The sequence below is a fragment of the Phocoena sinus genome, chromosome 1 (assembly GCF_008692025.1).
Source record: "Phocoena sinus isolate mPhoSin1 chromosome 1, mPhoSin1.pri, whole genome shotgun sequence".
Classification (NCBI taxonomy): domain Eukaryota; kingdom Metazoa; phylum Chordata; class Mammalia; order Artiodactyla; family Phocoenidae; genus Phocoena; species Phocoena sinus.
This window is the reverse complement of record NC_045763.1, coordinates 133,116,543-133,136,109: the sequence shown is the minus strand read 5'-3', so window position 1 is coordinate 133,136,109 and position 19,567 is coordinate 133,116,543. Positions and strand designations below refer to the sequence as shown.

Sequence of the window (19,567 nt, the reverse complement as noted above, 5' to 3'; positions counted from 1 at the left end):
TTCTACTCCAGAAATGACAGACTCCCTGCATATCTACTAGGACTCTCTCTTACTTGGAATTTATGGGCCAGCCAGGGCAATGTCCTCTACCAGAAAGAGTCAACCCAGAAAGCATCCCCCAAGACCCTGCCTCCTGTATCTTTTTTTTTTTTTTTTTTTTTGCGGTACACGGGCCTCTCTCACTGTTGTGGCCTCTCCCGCCGTGGAGCACAGGCTCCGGACGCGCAGGCCCAGCGGCCATGGCTCACGGGCCCAGCCGCACCGCGGCACGTGGGATCCTCCCGGACCGGGGCACAAACCCGTGTCCCCTGCATTGGCAGGCGGACTCTCAACCACTGCGCCACCAGGGAAGCCCCTCCTGTATCTTAAATTGGTTAAACACTACCATACCCTGAGCATAGGTGCAAAAGAGCAATGGAAGATAGAGTTTTAAAGCTTGACTCCAGCCCACACTGGCTATATGACCGTGGGCAGGTAACCTGGCCTCATTTGTAGCACAAAGACATTCATATTCATTGTGCAGTGGTGGTATGAGGATTAGAATTCACACATGTGAAGTTCTTGGCAATTAGTAGGATGTTAATACATAAGTACCAGAGCTCTTTATATTCTATATACTTTTTATTTATATTCTTTATATTCTATATAATAAATACCAGAGATCTTTATAGTCTATATCACTGTCCACTTTATCTCTTGATCTTATTTTAACAACCTGAGAATTTTAAAGTCCTGAAAATCTGAATGGATTTCTCAGCTGAAATTATTTTTATTGCAGCTTAAAGATGCTGGTTACAAGGGTTTAATTGCTAAAGGGTTGGTACAACCCAGGTCTGGAGATATATCACCAGAAACCCTCCACCAAAGTGGATTCAAATGACTGCCAAGGTCATAAATTTCATTCATTTAGCTAACATTTTTTTTATCTATTATTTTGTCTGGCCTTGGTCTTGCCACTCAGGACACTGAGGAAGTGAGGTCTGGCTCCTGTTTTCGTAGGCAATGGGCAAGATAGACAAAAAGGGAAATTATTGCAATGCTTGGGCAGAGTAGAGGTAGAAATTTTATTTATTCCAACCCAGGAAACTCTTAAAATGATGACTCAGTCATCACCAGCAACCTTGAATTCACTTGGAGTAGTGACAAGGGATCAGGGCCTTTAGGCTAACAGGGGGTCAAGTGGGCAAAGTCTGGCTTAGGAGCCTGTAGACTTAGCCTCTTCATCCCCAGATTTAACACTGGATCTGAGACAAAGCTCTCCAGATCTCAGTTCCCAGCTGTTTAGGAAGCAAATGTCAACAAATCTCCTTTCTGACAGGTTTAATGAGAAAATATTTAATGATAAAGTGCTTTGAGCTCCACAGGAAAAAATGCCAAGGCTACACAAATTCATTGCCACTTTGCCACATCACCGAGTTCAATCTTAGCAATGTATACCTTGGAGGCAGAAATATAAGAGGTATAAATTAAGCCAAAAGATCACTCGTTTGGAACTGCAGAACGCACTGGATTCAATGTACATGTCAGCACAGATCTACAAGCTTGCCTTCCTACCTGTCTGGGTGGCCCTAGCAAAAAGACCCGCATTCCTGCAGTCACGGGGCCAGGTTGCTTTTGGCACTGTGGCTACTTCAGGTTCTTCACATGGCTGGAGGCGTGACCTGACAGTTCCCGACTTCATCCCTGAGCCGAAGGCTGCTCCCCGCTGCCCAGGGCTTCCCCATTGCTTTTGCAGGACTCACTTTGTACCCAAGCATGCAGCTTAGAGGTGCAGGGGAGTTAATGCCTCATGGGGGCAAATGTGAAAAGTCCCCATGGACCAATCCTGAATGGGAGCTGGATATAAAGTCTTCTTCTGTTCTCCCCCAGATGGACCAGTGAGGATCCAATAGCTTCATACATCCTCTCCTGCAAAACATAGCCATCAACTCCTTAGAGCATTTTCTTATATTCACTCTTCCTCCTTTCTTGCCTCATTTCTCTCTATCCTCCCTCCTGCTTCTCTGGGAATGCATTTGCCAATAAAGTATCAATCTATGAGCTCTTGCCTCAGGCTCTGTATTATTAGGAAACATGGGTGAAGACAAAGAATATTATCACGTAAATTGACCTTAGAGAGATTCTATTTGAAGCCTTTCATTTTATAGAAGAGAAAACTGAAACCTGATAGGGCAGTACAGTATTCTTTGAGTAATATCACACACACGTGTATATATACACACACATATACATGCATATACACACCTATGTGCCTGTATTTATAATCATTTATGTATATGTGTATATATATGTGTGTGTGTATATATATATATATGTATACGTGTGTGTGTGTGTGTGTGTGTATATATATATGTGTGTGTGTGTGTATAATCTTATTTATTGGCCTTTTCTCCCATCCTCAGAAATAGCAGACAAGATCTACAATCTCTTCAATGGCTATACCAGTGGGAAGGAGCAGCAGACCGCCTACAACACCCTCCTGGATCTGGGTTCCCCCACGCTCCATCGAGTCCTCTACCACTATAACCAGCATTACGAGAGTTTTGGAGAATTCACCTGGCGGTGTGAGGATGAATTAGGCCCCAGGTAATCAGTAAACTTCATTATCTCTTTTAAAGACCTCAGCTTTTTGAAATTTTGTACCTCTTCCACTATAATACTGCCTTCATGAATTTGCAGATATCCTGGGTGAGCTTAGCTGCTGTAAGTCCTGTGCTTTTAGACAGCTCGGTTCATACTGATTAGTTATGGATAAGCTGTATTTATGCTGTATTTAAGTCAAGCCATGAATGCATTTCCTGAACTCTGAAAAAACCTTTGCCCTTGAGTTGTTTTACCCCCTCTTTATCATGCTGACACAGCATTCCAAAGGCTAAACCGTAGGAGCCAAAAGCTTAGTCTTTTGAAAGAAAATTAGGAATTTTATTGAAGAGGTTATCCAAAAATATTTACTGCATATGAACTTTACATATATGCATTATACAGACGTATTTCGAGCTAAATTCTACATTCTCTTGAAAGGCAGAATGGGGGTAGCCAATGACCCATCTTGACATCTAACTTGGCCAAAGTTAGGATAATGTAGTGTTTGCCAACTTGCCCTGGCCCCAAGGCTACAACTTCCTAATACTCAGTACTCCTGCTTTTAGGTTATATAGCCCAGATAGAGTTCTTGGAAAGAGAGGAATGGGAAGAATGCGTAGAGATAACACCTTTCCTTTGTTCCATTCAACATGGCTGTGTATTGCTGCTCTGAGAGGAGAAGATTTCTCTGGAAATACTAAGATTTTCAGATAAACACAGTGAAGAGGCTTTTCACGTGGAATGTCCCCAAACTTATACATCCCAAAACTATTTAGGAGTTCATAAAGAAAAAAGAAATAGCGGGGGGAAGGAAGGGAGGGAGGGAGGGAAGGAAAGAAAGAAGAGAAAGAAAGAGAGGAGGAAAGTAAATGAAGAAAATCAATACGGTAGGATCCTCTGGCACTCAGAATTCTTGCTCTCCTGCCAAAAGGGATCAATAAAAGTATCACCCAAAAGTCATCCCATGTGTCTGATATCTGATCAGTTGGAAAGGAGACTTAGTCTCAGGATGCCTCGTATGACCTGAATTTATAAACTTTTCTAGAAGACCATTGTACAGGACATCCCCCGCCCCGCTTACCTATTTTCTTACTTTTGAAGAAAGGAGAAAATCTAGGATTACCTTCCTAAAATAAAATGATTTTATGTGTAAGGTCAGGAAGAATCTTTCTGCGTTCCATAAATTATTTCCCAAAGTTTATAAAGGTTGATTATTCTTGGGCAAACAGATGCCATGGCTATGGACAGGACACAGAGGGAAATATATAAGGGGGCTTTAATTTGTTCTGTCTCAATTTTGGTAAAAAGCAAACCCTGGGTTAGAAGGTAGATATATATTATGAAATAGCCTCCCTGCTCCATACCTTACCATTACTCCTGTCCTTATTATTACTCATACCTAATATCATCCCCTCTCTCCAGCTCTCTCCCCAATTCCCTTCATGCTCTCTCCTCCCTCCTTCTGACATTTATTGAGTACATATATGCAGTTCTTTGTCAAGGAACATAAATGTCACAATTTGAAAAGCACTAACATTGCATACATCATCTTGACTTCCAAGGGAATTTGGACTGCTTTTAAAATTTCTCTCTTGTAACTCAAGAGTCAGAAGGAAAATTGGTTAGTGAAGAAAGTGCGCAGGGGGAAAAAATGCCGATCTCGTTGTAAAGTAAGGCCTGCTGCTGACTTGACACTGTCTTCTCAAAAAGAGAAGACTCTCAGGAGTCTTCCCAGGAGACTCTTTCATGTGTAATACTGGTTTTTTAAGGCTATATATTAGGGGGGAAAATTGTAGTTTCATTAGCTTGTGGAAAATCAAGTTTCGCTCTTCAGTGTCATGGATCTGGGGGAGAACCACGGGAAACAAGAAGTCTCCTGCCTTGAGATACTTCACCGCTTTGGAGTTAGTTGTGAGAATAAGTAGAAAAGGGTCAGAGGGTACATACGCCCTGCAAGCAAGCAGAAAGTATTCCCTTGCTTCAGTTAAATCCAATTCCATTAAAATTCATGGAAGCCTCCATGAGAGTTGAAATACCTTGAGGACAGCCTTGGTCGCATTGCTCTTAAGAAAGAAGAAGGCTCTGAGATGGTCAAGGACATACCCAAATGAATTATTATCTTTTTTTTAAAAGGGAGCAATGAAAATAGCCACAAACAACTCCATGGGCTAATTAAATCCATTTGTTTGAAAGGATGGCTAGGATGTGTTCCTTTATCCACTTCTTCAAGATGAGGCAGATGCTGCCCTTTACTCTTTCTTCTCTCCCCCTTCATCCACATCCCAAGAATGTGTCAACAGCTAATGACATGCAGCAGGACAGATTAAGAGGAAGGCCACCAAAGTCCCTGTTGATGATGACTTTTGGAAAGCCTGCTTGGCCAAAGGGCAGAGGCTGATGGGCAGAGGAGAGGCAATCTGCATAAGGTGTGACTTAGTCGGCAGAGTGTTTGATTTTCTCTGACCCACCATTGCAGTGGGAGAAAACTTGACTGGCCTCCGATGACCTCACACTCTCTGGGTCCCTTGACTTTGCTGCCACAGCTCAACACCTTGCTTCCAACGTCCGTCATCCCCGCCCGTCTCTCGCTTGCCCTCCTAGGAATGTGGTGAGCTCACCCCTTGTGACGCTCGTAGCCAGGACGGAAGAAGAGGCATGAAATGAATGTGCTTCTTGTTCTTGAGAGCTCATTCTAAACTTGGTGAAGAAACTTCCAGTTTCTGGAAAGAATTGTTGATTGCATTAGAAAAGAGATGCTTCCTCACGTGTGAAGTTAGCCTAGCAGTTGATAAATACTGCAAGGGGTCCTGTTCATTGAACTTTCCAGAACAGATTTTAGAGCCTCACGTGGGCTTGTTGGAATAAGAGACTATTCTTTCATGGGTCTCTGGTCACCCATGGTTTTTTGAAGAAGGGAAAGAACACAGCTAAATGAGGGAATCCCCGTTCCTTCACTTATCCTGAGTGTTCAGAGTCAAAGCCAGTGCGGGCTGAGAACTGGCCGTCAGGCAGTCCCATCTCTAACACCAGAAGTGGATGCCAAGAAGAGGCCGTACACCAGTGAGCTAGATCCTGGCGACAGCCCGCTTCCCCAAGCTATGCGCAGGGGGTCTCACACCCTATTCTTGGCCCAGTGGGATCACTCCTTTACAGTGTGTGTGAACTTGGGGAGACCTTGCCCTCCTCTAACCATTCTCTCAGGGATCTGCAACAGCTCAGGTGCCCTCTCATCACCTCGTCTTCTTCCCACTCTTTGGATGGGGTCTCGGGTCTCAATGGCACTAGCCTCCTGACTTTCCGAGGGAGATTGCAGAACAGAGCAGGAGCTCACCTGGGGGTTAATTAGGTGATGCGTGCCACTGAGAGTCTGCATTTTCCCAAAGAATGACCCTATGTCAATATGCACTGAGGGCACTATTGTTCGTGCCCTTATTACACTATAATTACCTTCATACAGGCATAATGAGTTACACTTGATATCCCCCAAAATGCAGTATATTGGCGGCTTCTACTCAGTTCAGAAATACCCTTGAAAAGGGAAACATCCAGTCAAACACATTATTTGTCATTTAATGGTGATAAATTACTGGCTTTAAAGTAAATTGGCCTGATTTGTCAGCTCTATGATTTGAAAAGAGCATAAATCCCCACTAAAGTATGTCATTTCCTCTTCCGTATTTGTCCTTATTGCATTTTGTTTCTTTGTTTCCATTTTGGTGCCCTACTCTGCTCGTCCGTCCTTATTAATTAATTATTTCATTCATTCATTCATTCTTCCATTCATTCATTCATTTTCTTGACAAGTATTTATGGAGGTTCCCCCTCTTCTAAGTGCCAGCCATGGAACAGTAAGCAAAATAAACGGGGCTCTTCCCTCTTGAAGTTTAAAGTCTCACACTGTTTACCTTTCCTGCCTTCTCTTCTTTCTAACCTAAGCATCCTCCATGCTTGATCCGTAGGAAAGCTGGCCTCATCCTTTCTCAGCTTGGGGATCTCAGCAATTGGTGCAATGGACTCCTTCAGGAACCCAAGATAAGCTTGCGACGCAGCTCCCTTAAGTACCTGGGCTGCCGCTACAGCGAGATCAAGCCCTACGGACTTGACTGGTCAGAGCTTAGCCGGGACCTTAGGAAGACGTGTGAGGAGCAGACCCTGAGCATCCCTTACAACGATTATGGGGACAGCAAAGACATCTAGCGCCATGATGCCAGAGAGCAGCTGCCAAAAGGAAGCAGGAGAGAGGAGGGGAAATGTCTGGGTTGGTGTGTGGATTTTTAATGTTTTTAAGGGAACGTTTAAACCTCCACAGGCAACATCTAAACTAGCGAGAAGGTGATCCTTGCTTCCTGCAGAACTTCTCGGGTGTCATGTTCTCCATCTGTGTGGTCAGTAAGCCTGCTAGCCAGGGCTTCCTAAATTTCTTCTTAGGGAATTACTTTGGGGCTTGTTTTGCGGTTAATTTGTTTTGTTCATTTTTTGTCCAAGAGGTTCATCAAAATGCTCGGGTTCTGCCATGCTTCTCATGAAAGGGCCATTAGGTTGGTGCACCCTGTGCTCACTGAGTTCCTATGTCCCTTGCACCTGGGGACAGAGATGAGGCCAGAAAGTTGTAGAGTGGCCTCAGACCCCAGCCTCAGATGTCCTAGGGAAGCTCTCACACTAAGACCCTAAGCTCTGCTCACAGAGAACAACAGCAAGAAAACTGGGAAGGTGGCCCCTGTGTAGGTCTCATGGTTTCCGCCCCCGGCCTTCCGATTGCTATCTTCACACTGCAGAGGTGAACTTCGCCTCCATTATGGGCCCCGGTCGACCTCCTGGATTTTCAAGGGAATTTTAAGGGAATTAAATCTCCTTCTGGAAGAACTCTGCCTTCTCCTCTGAACAATATATCTTTAAGAGGCAATAAAATGCTACCTGTCTAATGCCCCTGCAGAGCAGTCTACCTGGGAGTCTGGTTAGCAGTCCATGTTCTCGAAAAAAAAAAAATGTAGTTTCTTCTTTTAAAAAGCTCCTGTACCTCCAGGGTGAACTTCTGCAGACCAGTAGTGCATGTCGCATGCCCGGATTCTCTGTGGTGTCTGCGCCGCTTACCTTGCACAGATCCGTCCCGGCTGATGTCCGCTCTGGTCAGGACGGGTCAAGGCCTCCATGTCAGTGTTTTAGTGAACTCAAGTTATTACCCATCACAAAACACTTCCGTCCATTCTCCCCTTTGCCAAATTTGCTTAGTTATGTTGCTAGTTTTGCAAATCATTTCTCTGGGTGAGGATTCCATTTTCACCCCCCATCTAGTTGCCAGGAGCAGCAGAGGTTCTGTGTAGGTGAGCTCCCCTGACCACAGGTAAGGGCCAGGCCACTGCTTCTGCCCCGCTCCCCGAGCAATGGCACTGGCACAAGCGGGGGCCTGGCCAACGGGAAGTCCAGCCTCTCAGAAAGAGCTCTGCAGGGCCCTGTGGACCAGCAATGGCCTTAATTGTCCTCACACACCTCAGAGGCCTGAACACACACGTTCAGCCACCCTGCCTTTGACCAGGGCTCCTCATTTGGAAACACAAGAGAAAGGTCAGGAAGGAGATGCAGAAGCTATAAGGCCTGTTGTCATTGAGCCGTATTGAATTTTTTCTAAGTGGTTAGAATGACAGAGCTTGTTTATTGAGTGCTTACTGTGTGCCAGACGCTGCTCTAAGCACTTTACGTAACGCTGAATTCTAGCAACAGCTCGTTTCTTACCTACCTGAACCACCATTTGAATTCAGGCTGTCGGACTCCAGAGCACAGGATTTTAACCCCTCGCCCTCCTCAGCTCTGCTTTCCATGTTGCCTGGACGCGCAGCTCTCCCTGGCCCCTGCCTCCATGGCACAGATATGCCTGCAGTGCGTTGCAGTGGGAGGAGGGCACAGTGCATCCTAACCCTGCAGCCGGGGTGTCCTTTGGGACCACGGATCTGCAGCACAAGCCTTCTCCCCGCCAGTGCCTGAGAGTGAGCCTGTGGCAGGGCTGCAAGCACAGGTGACCTCACGCCCCTCTCTGCATCTTTCTGCAGAAAGATGGAAAGACAGTATATCGACTCTGGAATGCAGCCCCCTCAGTTCCAGAGCAAAGGCTGGCAGAAAACTGAGACCCACCTGGGGTCAATGCCGGGCGGTGGGTGAAATGCCTCGGAAGCCAGTGTCTCACCTTGACCGAAGAGGAAGGGGTACAGGAGGCAGCAGTGGGACCCCAGCCAGTGGGGCGGGGCCTTGGTGAGAGCTGGTTTTGCCGCTGCTGCTCCTTTATTCAAGTCTGCACAGAAAGCTGGATCTGCACAGCAGAGGACCAGGACCTTGGGCCAGAGAGGGGGGCCGGGGAGTGGCACCAGGGACACCGTTCCCTGTCCCTCCTTCTGTGTTATTAAAATAAAGCACGCTCACGCTTTCCCTCCCTCCTGCCGTCTCCCCCCAGGTCCATCCTCATCTTTGTCTGCTTCTCCTGCCTGATACCCTTCCTCCTTAGCCCCGTCCTTCTCCCTCCGTGACCCTCTCCCTCCTTCAGTGTGCCCTGTGCCCTCCACACATACACACAGCACACACTCTACACAGTATATACACACACTACCCACACTGTACACACTCGGCAGAGAGTATATACACATACTACACACCCCAGACACATGCACACGCTACACACGCAACACACACACATGTGCACACACTACACGCTCTACAAACTCTGCACAGTGTATACACATACTACACGCACACAACACACACGCTACACACTCCACACACAGAATATGCACATACTACATGCACAGTATACACACTACACACACACACTATAGACTATACACATTATTTACACACTACACAAATACAGACTATAGGCACACACACTATACACATACAGACTGTATGCACACACCCTCTGCGTATACTGTACACACTACACATAGGCACACACACTACGTACTACACGCAGCCACAGAGGTACACAGACACACACTCTACATCCACAGTGTACACACACAACACACACTACATCCACAGTGTACACACACACACAGTCTACACACACACTACACACACACATGCACGCTGTACACACAACCTCTATGCCTGGGTCCCACCTACTTTCGAGTTAAAAATAAGGCCCATATGAATGGAGTAGGAGAGGGTGCTCGGGCCCCCTGAGGATTTCACTCGGGGATTTTGCCCGAGGAAGGCAAGCTCGCTCACACCCTGACGACACTGCCCACAGTTTGACTGCAGGAACCCATTCTGACTAGAAGGGTGACGGACGGGGCCACTATTAAACCTCGACTTTCCAAGCTGCCAAACAGGTCTTAAGGGAGTTGCTTATACCCACCAACACTCTGCCAGCCCTGGGATCCCACGAGGCCACTGGTGTCTCCTCCTGAGTGGACATGGCCCACTGTAATGGCACGAGCCCCTTAACGGAGTGTGCGGCTGTCTTCCGTGGAGTTTGGTCCGTGCGTTACTTTCAGTTAATCGCACTTCTTGATATTTGAAAATGTTCTATTAAAAAACTGAGTGTGAAAAAAAACCACTTTACTACTATAGAAGGAAGGGAGAGTATAGTGTGACCAACTTCAGGTATAGCAGTATTGTTTAAAAGAGAATCGGTGTACGATTATACAAATGGAATAATCAACTAAATAATAAACAAAGCTGTCAGTAAGTGTCGGGCGTGTGGATGTTACCGGTGTCTTTTAATAATCGGAGTGATCTGGTTAGACCAACTGGGGAATTATTAAAGCTTTAAATGTTATACTTTAGATTCTGTTGATACATACATAGGTCTTATAGCCCATCATCTTAAGTAGAAAAAAAGGTTAAATCCTTCACAGCAAATTGTAAGCTTATTGTTAGGTACTAGCTATTCTCATCTTCTTTCTTCCACTCCAGATAATTAGCCAATGAAATGTACTTATTGCACGTCTGCTGCATTTCAGACACTGTGTGTGGTGCGGGAGGTACACTGGGTGGTAGGACAAGCTTGTTCTCCGTCACCGAGAATGGCATTTTATAGGGAAAGTTAGACATCGAACCCATCATTACAAGGGTGGCAAGAGCTATGACAGAGACATACAGGACTCTATGGAAGTTGCTGAAATTTCTATGTTGGGCATCTAAGAAGAATGTTGCAAAAGGCCCTGCCTGACCCATTCTTATCTTGCATTCTGTAGAGGCATTTGGGAGAGGCTGGCTGTTATGAACTGTAGCTCAGAACCTCAATCTTTTTTGCCCCCTCTCTACAACGTACCTTTAAATAGATGTTATCTGTGCTGCCACCAGCGCATGTGATTCCCTTTAAATTCTTCAATAGCCAGCTATTCAGTGCCTAGGCACTAGTTGGCCCTCTTGAAAAGTAACCGTGACAGTTCTGGTCTGTGCGCGCAAGTGAGAATTATTAAAAGAAGACAGACTGGCAGTCTTAAAAGACGGCCCCATAAATTCTTCGACACGCCTCCCAACTAGAATGGTGTTCTACTGCCTCTGCCCTTGAATCTGGGCAGGTTGATGACTGTTTTGACCAATAGATGAGAATGGAAGTGAAACTCTCTGACTTCCAAGTCTGAGTCATAAAAGGCCTTGGGGCTTCTGCCTTTTTCTCTGGAACTCTTACTCTTGGAGAAGAAATCTGAGGCCACCGTGCTGGGGCCACCATGCTGGAGACGTCACATGTAAGCACTCTGGGCCACTGTCCCAGCTGAGCCCAGCCTTCCAGACATTCCAGCTAAGGCACCAGACACATGAATGAAGCTGTCTTGGCCCCTGGAGACCCGTCCCTCTGCCAGCTGCACACCACCCAGCGACCTCTATCAATGTCACATGGAAGAGAAGAATCACCTGCCAAGCCCCGCCTGAATTCCTGGCCCTGAAAATTATGCAACGCAATAAAATGGTTATTGCTTTAAGCCACTATGGGGATTGGTCTGCTAAATAAAGGGGACCGGATGAGAGCTCAACGGTGTCTATTCCACCCAGCCGGTGACGGAGCATCTAAGTTTCTGTCCCGGGTGTGAATTCACCATGAAAAGAAGAGGTGATTTTACCCGGGCTGGGCTACGTAAGCATAACGTCCCTCTCACCACCTTGCAGCAGTGAATGTCTTGCTGCAACAGAGAAGAGCAAAAAAGAAGGCTGGATGCTTCACTCCAATACCTCTCAGAGGGCCAACCTCAGGGGCTTAGTGGAAGCCCTGGGAAGGGGGACAGTTGTTCCAGGGCCAGCAAAAAAAAAAAAGAGAGAGAGAGAAAGGAGAAGACAACTGGGGACAAAGTAGGAATATTAGAAGGGAAGGGTTTCTTCTAATTATTTTGCTTTTCTGCCCCTTTGCATTTGGAACTTCCTGGATGTGAATGTGTACATCCCACCCTTAAAGTGTGCCAGGCACCGTGCTAAACAGTTTAACTGCAGGCTCCTCCTCAAGCTTCATGCAGTTCTGTGAACTGGATACTCTCAGGAAAGAGGAAGCAGGATCTCAGAGATTTTATATAACGTGCCCCAGTTCACAGTGAAGTAGAAGTAAGGCCTCTCAACCAAGGGCTCTCTGACTCTAACCATTACACCATCCTGCCTCCGCCATTCATGAGTTGGCTTCTTACTGAGTTTCCTAGAAAGGGAAGAACTCCCACTGAGATTTTTTTACAAATCACTGGCTGGTCACCCTATGTCAGACCATAAAAGAGAATGTGGATCAATACAAACCTACCACGATTAGGAAAACAACTCAGCGTGCATAGCTGTTTCCAAGCTTGTTTGCTTGTCTGTTTGGCTTGGTTTGGGATTTGTTTGGCTTGTTTTTTGTCTGTCTCGTGAGGATAATGCAGAGTCAAGAAAATCCGTGACTCAAGCTCTATCTGTTGAACGTAGCCTTGTGTTGGCTTTTCGTGGTTCTTTTGCCCTGTTCTCTGTGCCCTGCATGCATCCTAGGTAACACCCGATACTTGAGTGAGATCTTGGGAAACAAAAACCTCCTGCCCTTCAGGACAGCATAGCTGGTCATGTTGATCCAGGAGCCAGCCTGATTTTGATAACCTACTGGCTCCCAGCCCTGTTTCCATCACCACCTCCTTTTTCATTGTCATTTCAAGTGAACCAATGAATGAGCGGCTTAGTGTCAAATGAAACCTCAGTGTTATATAGAACAGCTGACAATTTCTCTTTGATGCATGTGGGACTCCAGGCTTTGGCTCATGTCTGCACTATTCTAAAGTGAGGGGAAAAAAAAAACCCTCTTTGTGCCAGGGCTTTGCAGTGTGTGCTGTAATTGAATTGATTCCTGTAGGAACGCACAGGTTTTGATATCTTGTTTCTTCACCAAAACTGCCTTTTCTTAGAGTTTATGAATATGTCTGTTCACACAGAGCTACCCATTAGTGTAACTGATTTCTTACTACCTCTCCCAGGAAGAAAACCTCAGCCATATTCTGCGCTTAATAATTAGGAGCAACTTCCTTTGTTCAGAAAAATTCAAATGTCAGGTAACCCTGAGGCCTTTGCTGTCCAAAGAGTCAGACAGTGTTCTGTGACCTACTGGCTTAGAGATGAAACCGTCTCCTGCCATGTCCTTGTGGTGTCCCGGGACCTAAGAGCCTGTCGGTAAGACAAGGTTGGACATGCCTTCACCGCCATTTTGCCCCAGTGACTGTTGAGTGTAACTTGGTAATGCCCATACTACTCAAAAGCCAACTGCCTCTTTGTCCTCAGATCCATTCCCCGGCCTTCTGCTGCTCTGCTGTGTGTCACAGAGAGCTGGCTCTTGCAAGCTACATTTTCCACACAGCCTTGCCAACAGGCTTCCAGCCCGTGGGACAATGGCAGGCACTTGTGGAAGATTGGAGGACAGGGAGAGGAAGGAAACCAGTGTATTTCTTCCTCTCTCTGACTGGATGGTGTCGTTAGCATCTTCTTTGTGGTTCCAGCTGCCTCTCTGGCCTCAGAACTCCTCCAGCAAATTCCTGCCATGCTTTCAGCTCCCTTTAGGTGGCTCCAAGTCCTGAGTTTTAGTAACACGGTCTTATCTCCTCAAAGCAGGAGCTTCCTGCTGTTGCCAATCTTTGGGTTGGCCCACGATTTTTCACATGCCCTTTCTGTTATTCCAAAGCCTTTCTAATTAGTTTTCCATTTTGAATTTTCTCTATTGAATGATCTAAAATGTGTTCTGCTTTCCTAACTGGGTCTTAACTAATACGTACTTCAAACTAAAAATTATTACATATCATATGACATAAAAGTTTTATAACTCTTTAGGATCTGAATGACAATCTGGAACATAAATTCTGATGACGAAAGTAAAGAAATTTCCATAAACCTGAAGATAGATCGCAAGGATGGCGAATGGGTTTTCACTTGAGTGCTAAATTTGATCAAGTGTAGTGGCTGCCTGTGATTTGTATTTTCTTTTTTTTTTTTTGGCTGCGTTGGGTCTTTGTTGCTGCGCGCAGGCTTTCTCTAGTTGCAGCGAGTGGGGGCTACTCTTCATTGCAGTGCGCGGGCTTCTCATTGCAGTGGCTTCTCTTGTTGCGGAGCACGGGCTCTAGGCTTACGGTCTTCAGTAGTTGCATCACGCGGGCTCAGTAGTTGCAGCACGTGGGCTCAGTAGTTGCAGCACACGGGCCCTAGAGCACGTGGGCTTCAGTAGTTGTGGTGCACGGGCTCAGTAGTTGTGGTGCGTGGGCTCTAGGGCACGCAAGCTCAGTAGTTGTGGCTCGTGGGCTCTAGAGCACAGGCTCAGTAGTTGTGGCACACAGGCTTAGTTGCTCCGCGGCATGTGGGATCCTCCCAGTTCAGGGATAGAACCCACATCCCCTGCATTGGCAGGCGGATTCCCAACGACTACACCACGAGGGAAGTCCCACTGCCTGTGATTTGAAAAGGATTCTGAGACTGGATCTGTATCTGGCCAGAAAGAGTGGTGAGATGAGTGATGAATGCCTAACATTGATATGGAAATGCTGAATGGCAAAATGTGTGCCATGCATTTGTCTTCCCTAATTTATAGAAAAAGAATAGACACAGAATACCTAAAATCAGGACTATACAGGAAAATCATTTATGTATGCACCATAATATAAAATAATAATGTCATATAGCTTATATACAAAAGTGAATATAGGTTCATTGTGCAATGATCATGGAAATAGAGTGAGAACAAAAAACACATTTCTGAAACCTCTGGCCCCATTACTATGTGATCATTTTCACAGCATTTTATTTATGTTTTCTGAACTGTTCTTCTTTCATTTCTAAATCTGTATTTTAAGATAGTGTTAGTGGTGTTAATTTGGTGTCTTAGGTGGCAGGAAACAAAGGATTTCAAAGTCCCCATCTGTTTCAGCCTCTTGCACAGTGTGTCAGTTAAGATGCAGTCAGGATTTCCACAGAGAGAATTTAATGTAGGGAATTGGTTAAAAGATACTGGAGGAGCAAAAGAGCAAAACTCTTTGAAATACTGAGATAACACAGAGGTATGAATAATTGCAAGAAGCAGCCACCGCTCTTGGACTCAGAGAACAAAGGGAGGAAACAGAAAGTAGGTTTCCTCAAGGAGAGGCCATTTGCTTGGTGATGGAGTTTCTTTGTGAGAACATAATAGAGCTGGTCCTTCAAGGGCACAGAGATGACAGAGACTAGAACCAACTGCTGCTGCCATGGTAAAGGGCCATTAGAAGGATGCTGCTGCTTGAACCGCAAGTAAACCCAAAGGAACCAACCCGTCCATTCTCCTTCTTTCTTCCAGTCTCCCTCTAGTGGCCCCTACTGATGAAACCTAACATGAAGCTGACAAAAAAGAACTGAAATTTGCAGTGTTTCAACAGCAGCATCACAAAGCAGAGGACAAGAGGGTGGGTTTGAGCTGAGAGACAGTGTAGCTTAACAACTGGCACAAGGGGCCTGAAGATTAAATGAGATAATGCTTTGGAGGCGCTTAGCACAATGCCTGGAACACACCTAGTAAATGCTCCACAGTATTGGTGCTCCCTGGCTGTCTTTACTGTTCTTAGACACTGAAATGGAGCCACATGTGCCACAGCCATTTATCCTTTCCCAGTAGCTTTTTCTTGACAACATGATAGGGTAGCAAGGAAACATGTTTCAAGTTTATACTATGCATTCTTTTTTCCCTGTGGTTTTTTTTTTAGGTAACACTGGTTTATACCATTACACGTTTCACGTGTACAACATTATATTTCAGCGTCTGTATGTACTACAACGTGCTGTCTTTGAAACTGAACTTTCTCTGAGAGGTTTTACCATTTTATGTGAGATTTGTCACTGAAGACGTTGTTGTCTTTAATAGCGAGTAACGTTGACTGATTGCTTATTATGTGCTAGGCACCATCTAATCACTTTGACATGGCTTCTCTTGTCTAATTCTCCCAACAAGCTTGTGGACAGACACTGTTAATATCTACATTCTACAGATGAGGAAAGTTGGAAATCTTAAGTAACTTTCCCAAGACCGTAAGGCAGGTAAGTATGGGAGCCAGAGCGTACCCTTTGTACTGCTCTCCGATGCTGCAGTGTGGATTTGGAACCTATGTGACATCAACAGGGTGATTCAACTAAACCAACAGCAAAACTTGACTGAACACGTTTTTTGTGTCTGTTGTTTCTCTTTGTTTTGTTTTGCTGTTGTGGGGGTCGGGGTTTCCTTGTATGCAGCAGAACCGACAAACGAGACTCGGCGATCTTTTACATGTCCACGTCTTCCTGCTCCTTCCTGGTGTTCAGCACAGCGTCAGTCCCTGCTGTGGAGAAGGCGTGGCTAGGGAGCTGGGCCTATGCACTTTCAAGGATTCTTGTGACTTGAGTTTATTGGCATGCATGGAAATGGAATTCCTCCCACGTCTGATCTCACTGACTTTTGTGTCTCTACTGGCGTAAAAGTCATTCCCGCCCTCCAGCCTGGTCGTATTCTCAGGCAGACCATTCCAACTACGCAGATGTCTCTACAGTTCTAGAACGGAAGCGTTCAACCACACCCATGGATCTACCGTGTCTACACCGCGGTAACCCCTGACCAAGGTCAGTCTAAAGCACTTCAGGTCTCTGGACCTTCCTCACTCTCGGGTATCAGACAGGGGAAGATGTTTTGATCCTCACCCTGTAGCTTCCGTGTCCCTTGACGACTAGGAAGGAATCTGAAGAGACCCACAGTAGAGGTGTTGGCGATGGAGCTGACTGGTGTGGGGCAAGGAGAGGGGAACATAAAGAAAGGGCATTTGGCTGCCCCAGCAATACCAGCAAACACTCAAAGGAGAGGGTGTAGCCCAGAACTTAACAAAGTCCCACTGGGTTTGAGCAGCCGCGGGAATGTCTGAGTGGAACTTCATCCTCCCCACAGAGCCTGGGCTGAGGCCACGAGCAAGGAGTGCCCTAGCTCTCAGGACTCCTCAGGACGAAGACAGGCACGGAAAAGACAAGCTGACCTCCCAGGTGTGGGTTTTCCTCTCACCCGGGCACAGAATGGGGACCTCCCAGAAGAAATTTGGAAAACTCCACAAAAAGCCAAGAGAGACGTGATCTACAAATTATTGTTTTTTCCCCCCAAAATTCTGAGCTGGACATTCTTCAGGGAGTGAGCGGGCACTTTGAAAGTTCTTCCCCGCAAAAGTTCACTTCTGTCTTTTCCTTTGCTGCCTGCCCTTCTCCAGCGTGGTATTCTCACTGTGGGCATGGACCTGGGATCTCAAAACCCTCACGGTTGGATCAAACAGAAGACAGAGCCGTGGTGTGTGTTAGCCACGGGAATGGGCAGCAGTGGGTTGAAGAGGCGAGTCTGGAAAGACGCTGGCGCCGGGAGAGATAAGACCACAAGGACAGTGAGGGGGTGGGACTGGCATGACTTGAAGAGCTGGTGTTGGGGAGCACACAAGAGCCTGAGGTCAAGGCGGGGTCTGTGTCTGAAGCCCAGCGCTTAGATGAGGCTTCACGAGCCAGGAGATTCATAAAATCCTGATAATAATGAGGTATTGTGGACAACTGCTGGCCAAGTTGTTTATGAGGAAGGAGGCCTGGAACTCCCTTCTAGAGCCTGGAAAAGATATTGCCAGAATCTGATCTTGCCTTCACCTCCAGGTCTTGCCAGACTCAACCCTTCTCCAGATTCAACTCTTTCCTGTCCGATTTCCTCTTCCCCGAAGCCTTAACTAGCTTAGAGGAAACTCTTGTCTGAGCTATAGCATGAATGGAAACTGGAAACAAGCGGTGAGATTTTAAGTACACCTGAAATGGTAATAGGAAGGTACTGGGCACTTCAATGGAAAAGAAGGAAGGAAATTCTTTCACTAATAAATATTTATTATTAATAAGTATTTATTGAACTCCAGCCATGCTATGGGAAAGAAACTCACACGGAACACTTTGTGTACCAAGTGCTTTCAAGGGTTACTAAGGTTACCCTATTGAGTGCTCATAATAGCCCTGCAAATGTAAACTCATCCCCGCTTTATAAACGGGCCCTAAAAGACTCATCTGCCCAACGTCTCCTTGAACTGCGAGTCCACACTAGGTCTTCAGTCTGAGGTCTGTACTCTCCGAATGATCAAGATGAATACATAAATGCCTACGATTTCTACCAAAATTTACTTTGAGTCAGTCAAGTCCTGATGCCTTGGTACCTCCAGGAATGTCATTTACATCTAGAGGAAACCCTGTTACTCTCCCCAAGCCACGATCCTTGCCTGGGGCCCTCTTTACTTCGTGAAGGTAAATTGTCTAAAACTACAATTAGTATGGGTGGATCCAGTTTGCTTATTCGTGAGTATGCTGCCCAGGCAGAGCCCCAGGACATGCTCTGGCATCAACACGACCCTCTAAAATTGTGAATAAATTACATTTCTTGATGACATAGTTTAAACAATTTTTTTCCTCCCCTTAATACTTGGAATCAGGGTCACATTCTAACTATTTAATCTGGGGCCTCGAACTGGCACATAGCATGGCTTTAAATGAAATTATATTTAAAACATAGCCAAAGGTTCATAGAACACTTAATTGCATGTGAGCATGTGAGTGTGTGTATATGTGTGTGTGTGTGTGTGTGTGTGTGTGTGTGTGTGTGAGAGAGAGAGAGAGAGAGAGAGAGAGAGAGAGAGAGAGGAATACCCATTAGAATAATTCACATCCCAGGCTAAAAGAAACTCAAAAGCCAGCCAGTCACCATCCCCACTACTCTCTTCCTCCTGTACCAGGGATACTTCTATTGATCTCGGGTAATAATACTTATAATCACCATTTTAAAAGTGCCTCCATGGGGACTTGCCTGGTGGCACAGTGGTTAAGAATCCGCCTGCCAATGCAGGGGACACGGGTTCGAGCCCTGGTCCAGGAAGATCCCATATGCCGCGGAGCAACTAAGCCCATGTGCCACAACTACTGAGCCTGCGCTCTAGGGCCCGCATGCCACAACTACTGAAGCCCACACGCCTAGAGCCCATGCTCCACAGCAAGAGAAGCCACCGCAGTGAGAAGCCCGCATACCGCAACGAAGAGTATTCCCCGCTCGCCGCAACTAGAGAAAGCCCGTGTGCAGCAACAAAGACCCAACGCAACCAAAAAATAAGTAAATAAATTTATAAAAAAGAGAAAGAAAAAAGTGCCTCCATGGAAGGCACTTCATAATTATCGTAGTAAACCTGCATGAAAATTCTCTAAGTTAGGAATTATCATGCCATTTTACAGATGGGAAAGTTGAGTCTTAAGCCATTAAATAACTTGCTCAAGATCAATTCACTTCGTCTCAGGTCAGGTTGTCTCTTAGAGTCTCAATCTTGCCTAATCGACAGTTGCTGCTTCTTCCTAATCCATGTGGACTACACATCTAAAAGCAAAATGTGCACATCTTAGCTGAGCTAAAGCACACCTCAACATAAAACTGACCGACATACCCTGAATTCAATGGTCAGCTTCAAAATGAGTCATTTTGAAACTATGCACTCACAACCGAGTCTTCTGTGTTGGCCCTGTGTTATCC

The 19,567-nt window shown here is 45.9% G+C and overlaps 1 protein-coding gene across 3 annotated transcripts in view; it reads left to right on the top strand.

The window, feature by feature from the left end:
* Positions 1 to 19,141, top strand: part of ASTN1 (astrotactin 1) — a 337,153-nt gene extending 318,012 nt beyond the window's left edge. For 2 of the 3 annotated variants that reach the window (XM_032604858.1, XM_032604850.1), the window contains exons 22-23: positions 2,403 to 2,586; positions 6,543 to 10,265. In XM_032604858.1, coding sequence (XP_032460749.1) covers positions 2,403 to 2,586; positions 6,543 to 6,780 — 422 coding nt within the window. In that variant the 3' untranslated portion in view covers positions 6,781 to 10,265. Of the gene's footprint in view, positions 1 to 2,402; positions 2,587 to 6,542; positions 10,266 to 15,976 lie in introns of those variants that run through there. The other variant, XM_032604868.1, reaches the window with a different exon arrangement.
* The last annotated feature ends 426 nt before the right edge of the window (positions 19,142 to 19,567 follow it).